The sequence below is a fragment of the Glycine max genome, chromosome 15 (genome assembly GCF_000004515.6).
Source record: "Glycine max cultivar Williams 82 chromosome 15, Glycine_max_v4.0, whole genome shotgun sequence".
Classification (NCBI taxonomy): Eukaryota; Viridiplantae; Streptophyta; class Magnoliopsida; order Fabales; family Fabaceae; genus Glycine; species Glycine max.
In genome coordinates, this window is record NC_038251.2 from 12,873,310 (window position 1) to 12,878,585 (window position 5,276).

General features: G+C 32.0%; 1 protein-coding gene across 1 annotated transcript; it reads right to left on the minus strand.

Annotated features, from left to right (window-relative positions):
- Positions 1–3,219: 3,219 nt before the first annotated feature.
- LOC100786734 (plasma membrane-associated cation-binding protein 1) lies at positions 3,220–4,889 on the minus strand. Its single transcript, XM_003546332.4, has 4 exons — positions 4,393–4,889; positions 4,188–4,277; positions 3,991–4,075; positions 3,220–3,867 (listed from the first exon to the last, which is right to left on the minus strand). The coding sequence occupies exons 1-4, from the start codon at positions 4,501–4,503 to the stop codon at positions 3,497–3,499; spliced, it is 657 nt and encodes a 218-aa protein (XP_003546380.1). The 5' UTR covers positions 4,504–4,889; the 3' UTR covers positions 3,220–3,496.
- Between the last annotated feature and the right edge of the window lie 387 nt (positions 4,890–5,276).

The window sequence follows — 5,276 nt, forward strand, 5'->3', positions numbered from 1 at the left end:
GCGATAACCTCAATTAATGCTGCAAGTTTCTTGGGACTTGGGAGAAGGGTTCAGTAGGATCCAAGTTGAGAGTGAATCCAAAGTTGCATTCTTTCACTTTTTTCTCATAAAATTAGGTTATCTATAGGAGCATCTCACTGGCCTATAGTCCATGGAGTTTGTACCTGACTTGTGAAAGACGGGCAAGTTTCAGTTAATCACTCCTATTTTTTTTTTTTTTTTTAAGAAATGAGGTAGCAAAGTGGCTTGCAAATATATGTCTTAGGTCTAAATATTTTAACCCAACTTAGTAGGCGTATCCAATTTATTCTAAAGGACCGTCTCACTGTTTTCTTGTTATTTGGCCTTAAGCCTTAGGTCTTATGTTCGTTGTCTTAGGTTGATTTATGGGATAGTAATAGTAATTTTGTAAATATTATTAAGATTTTAAAGATGATTTTTGCAAAATCGTCTTTTTGAAACGTTAAAACAATCGACGACGATTTTTAAGAAAATCGTCATAATTTAATGTGAGTACAAAGATGGTTTTGTACAAAGATCGTCTTTCAATGGTACTTATCATTATCGCGTGTTCTCCTTATCGGGCAACATAAGCACAAGTGACATAAACTTCTTATCCTCTCTCTCCCTCTCCCTCTCCAGTCTTTCTTCCACCATATCACACATCACAGAAACACATCTCATAGTGTTGCTTGGTGTTGATGGCTCTCAGATCTAACAATGCAAGCGGTTCAAATTAGTTTCTTGAGTTTTGGCTCGAGGGTTAGGGTTTTGAAGGTGGTTGGGTGATAGAAGGGGACAAAGACCCAACCCGATTCGAAGGAGACTGAAGCGATGGTGTTGTTCGTGAAGAGCCAACGCTCACGTGAGATACGCTTGAACTCCTCGACGCGTGAGGGAATGTGTGTGAGGTATGGCGAGAGGAGCATGTGACGATGGCACTTCAGGAGGTGAAGCATGAACATGTGGTTCGACGCAATGTCGAAGGAGATGCGATTTGACGACAATGAGCGGGAGAGAGTTAATCAACAGCACCCGACGATGAGGGCTTGGTTCGTGGCGTTGAGGTAGATGTCATTGAGGTCGACGTCACAGTAGTCGTTCAACTCAAAAATCTTGAAATACGAATACAGAGAAAATAGATTTTGTAGAGATTCGTATAGAGAATGAAACAATGAGAGAAGTTGCGATGGAAGAACGTTTTGGAGAACGATAAGTAACCCTAACAGAGACCACATTTGTGATAATATCTCCATTTTTGTGTGTTTTAGTGTTTTGGTTTGATTGAATTTTTTTTTTTGGTGGAAATTGGAATTGAAGGGTTTGGATTTTTAGGGTTCTTATACGGAAAAAAGAGTTAAGTGATATATATATATATATATATATATATATATATATATATTGTTAATATTGTATATTAAGTAATAAACTAGTATAAAATTATAATAAAAAGAGTTAAGTGAAATTTTAAATTAACATAAAAGGATCATACTACATGTGTTAATGAATGAAAGATTATTGATAAATAATTAAATAATAGCAAAGTGTGTAAATATCATATATGAGCATTTATTTGATGATTTGTTTCTTTTCCTTGAATGATTTGTTTCTTTTCCTTGATATTGGCTATTTAAGAGATCTAGAGGTTGATAGGAAAAAAAATGAAAAAAAAAATTAAATGATATTTTAAATTTTTTTATTTTTTTTAAAATATTTTAAAACAGTTCTTTAAAAAATCATCTTACCTATATTTCAAGATAATTTTTGAAAAAATTATTTTAGAATCCCAATTCTTTTTAGAATTTTTTTTATAAAAAAAAAAGACATTGTAATAAAGCGGTGGCAAGGATCTCCCAACCATCACAACAACGAAGTACGAGCGCTGAAAATGCTAAGGATCTATAAATCATCACAGCGAAGGAGCGATATGTTGTATTTTGAGAACAAGAAATACAAAAGAGAACCTGAGAACGCATATTTTTAAAATTTTCAAAATTTAAAAATAAAATTATTTTTAAAAATTAAAACAGAAAATAAATAGATTTTTTCCAAGAAAGTTTATAATACAAAGATGTCCCATAACTTGATGAACCAAACTAAACAAAATTATCTCTAAAAGAGAATACTTGTGTAAAATGTAAAAAAAAAAATTTAATGTAATTATAATCTCCTATTTGATTCATAATTTTGGTTCCTTCATTTTAAAATTAAGACATTGGTGCTCTTATTTTTAAAAATATTCGATTTTATTCTTCTTATTTTAAAATAGAGACATTTATTATTCTTATTTGAAAAAATTTACCATTTTGCTCAAATTCTTAATTTTGTCTATGTTTTATTTTTTTTTCTTTTTATCTAATTAAATTTTAAATCTAACATATTCATTTAAGATATCATCATGAAATGATTTAATTAATTACAAAATAAAAAATAAAACATAGAAAAAATTAAAGATTAAATCAAAATTATAAATTTTTTAAAATACGAGAATTAAAATTGTGAATTTTTTAAAATATGGAGACCAAATATTTGTTTTTTGAAATAAAATGACCAAAATTATTAATTTTTTGAAAGATTAAATGTCTCAATTTAAAATAAAGGAATTAAAATTGGGGATTAAATAAAATAATGGGACCAAAATTACATTTAAGAAAAAAAATTACCCACCTCTCGTTGTGTTTTAATTTTTTTTAAGCTTTTCCTGAATTTATGTACATTGTGTGTGTGCTGTATGTCTAACTAGTGTATATAAATTCTCAAATTAAATATGGACAAAAGAGAGTTTTACATTTGAGTATTTCACATGTCACAAATTTGAGCCCTGACTTGTTTCATGGGAATGAGGTAATTCTTGAATATAAGTATTTCTATAAATATTCTTTAAATATAAAAGCTTTCCTGACATTAAACTATGTGTCATCGATCTCCTCCTAGATTTTGCTAAACCAAAAAAAAGTATTTAAATTAAGAAAAAATAAATTATGTATTAATAATATAAATTAAAATAATTTTTAGTTGTTATTCAATCACAAATATATAATTAATTTGTATTGTATTGATTTTCACCATAATTACTTTAAAAATTCAACCTAATATTTGGTTGGTTGATCGAATCTGCATACAGCAACAAAAATAAATGTAAAACCCTGCCAAACAGGACTTCCGATAATGAAACTGACAACTTTTAAATGAAACAACAGACAGCTGGGAAGCATTCGATGAACCAAATTAAGCGTCACAATTCCTTGACTGAAAAATGAATAATATTACAAAAGGATTCACCATAAAAACATTCACAAGCATATATCCATCACCAAATCTGCAACAATATCAAACTAAGCAGCACAAAACCAATTTTACACAGGAATAAAAGAATAAGGGAATGGTATGTGACAATTTTGGAGTATATGCAAACTAAGAATACACGTATATATATGATCTTCTGCATCTTCATGAAGCAGCTACATATATATAGAAGCTATTAAGAACGAAATTTTCAAGGCTTTGGTGGTTCTGCTTGCTCAACTACTGCAGCAGCTTCTTCAGCAGGTTTCTCTTCCCCTTTTGCAGAAGTCTCAGCTGGTTTTTCTTCCACCTTTTTCTCATCACTTGTCTCTATTACTTGTGGTTTTTCCTCTTCCTTTTTTTCTTTCTTTTTCTCTTCTTCAACCACTATCTCCCTCTCTTTGACAACACTACTTGTTTCTTCTTCTGTTTTAGTTTCTACTCCAGGAGGGGCTTCAACATCTTTCTCTTCTGTAACAATGAAAGTTGACACCTTCTCAAACACAAAGAAAACTGAGCCTGAAGCCAAGGCTGGTCCAAACTTTGAAGATGCTTCAGATGCTGCCTTTGATCCCGGAAAATCTGAAATTTAATTTGGGGACACTCAGTTAAGTATAGCTGAACTATTCTTTTATAAATATTAGAGATCCTACAGGTAATAACTGATAAATAAAAACTTATAAAAGGGCTACAAATATTCTTTACCAATTTTAACAAGCTCTTCTAGGAACTTCTGGACTTCTGTGGAGTTCTTCTTCAAACCAGCTTCCTTGGGTTCTTTAACCAAACTCTGCAAGGTGACAAAATTTTTCAACAAGTACTTTGTGAATCAATATTGGTTTGACTCTTTATTTCTTGAATTATGATATATACGTGTGTGTGTGTGTGTTGTGTGTTCTCACTTTGATTTCAGTTGATGAAGCCTCGTATATTTCAACTACTTTAGTTTGAAGTTCAGTCTTCTTTTCTTCAAAGGCTTTGTTGTATTCCTCCTACAAACCAAACACCAAATTAACCAAACATAGCTAGCACATAAACTTTTGTTTTATTTTCAACACATAAAAAGAAGGTTAAACAAAAAAAAATAAGTTGAGAAGAATCTCAAACCTTTGACTCATCAAAGGACTTGGTGGCCTCAGCAGCAGCAGCTTTCTTGGTGCTATTCTTCTCAAAAACCTTCTTGATCTTGGGAAGAACCTTAGACTTCCAATAACCCATCTTGTGCTTTTTTTCTTCCAAATTCTGTTTCTTTCTCTCTTTCTCTGGTCCTTAACCTTATTAGAGCTAATCAAACTATCAAAGTCTAACTCAATGCAAGTAGTGTTATAGCCACTTGTCCTTCCAAATCAACACACACATATATGATATATAAAAATTAAGTATATAATACTTTGAAGGCACACACACACACACACTCACCAATCCAGCACACACCACCATACAAACTTCCAAGTTACAACAAAACAAATAAACCTTCAAATTCCAACCTAATTACGTGCATGACCGCTTGCCCATTCATGCCAGACAAATTGTGCTGCTCAAATGACCTCATAGCCACCTCCTGTCGGGCCATGCAACTAGCATGACACGTTAACGTCAAGGATGAAGCAAGGGCAAAAACGTAAATTCACCACCATTTTAAAAGAGTTAGGTCTAACAGATATGATTAATATGAAGGTGTTGCTGGTAATTATGTGGGGAACCTTTGGGGCATAAAAGGGAACCAAGCTTTTGTGGGGGAAATGACAGTTGGCAATCAACTTATTCCATAGGTGGCAAATATCAGATGGGGGGCCATGCCATTTTGTATTTATGTTATCTATCATTTTATTAAATTTTAGAGATTTTAGTACCCCTGATGTTGATCTGTAACTCATAATTTGGCTTTATCATCTACGTTGTGTATTGTTCAGGACAAAAATGCGCTTGTGTACTTAAGTTGGCTTCTCAAATGAAACTTGGCACATGGCTTAGCTGGTATGGTACTGCAA

Bases quoted from the DNA above. Each gene is read 5' to 3' on its own strand.
- LOC100786734 (XM_003546332.4), bottom strand. From the start codon at position 4,503: ATGGGTTATTGGAAGTCTAAGGTTCTTCCCAAGATCAAGAAGGTTTTT. The intron at 4,278-4,392 runs GTTTGAGATTCT...TTTGGTTTGTAG, and splicing joins AGTCCTTTGATGAGTCAAAG to GAGGAATACAACAAAGCCTT. The intron at 3,868-3,990 runs GTAAAGAATATT...ATTAAATTTCAG, and splicing joins AGAAGAGCTTGTTAAAATTG to ATTTTCCGGGATCAAAGGCA.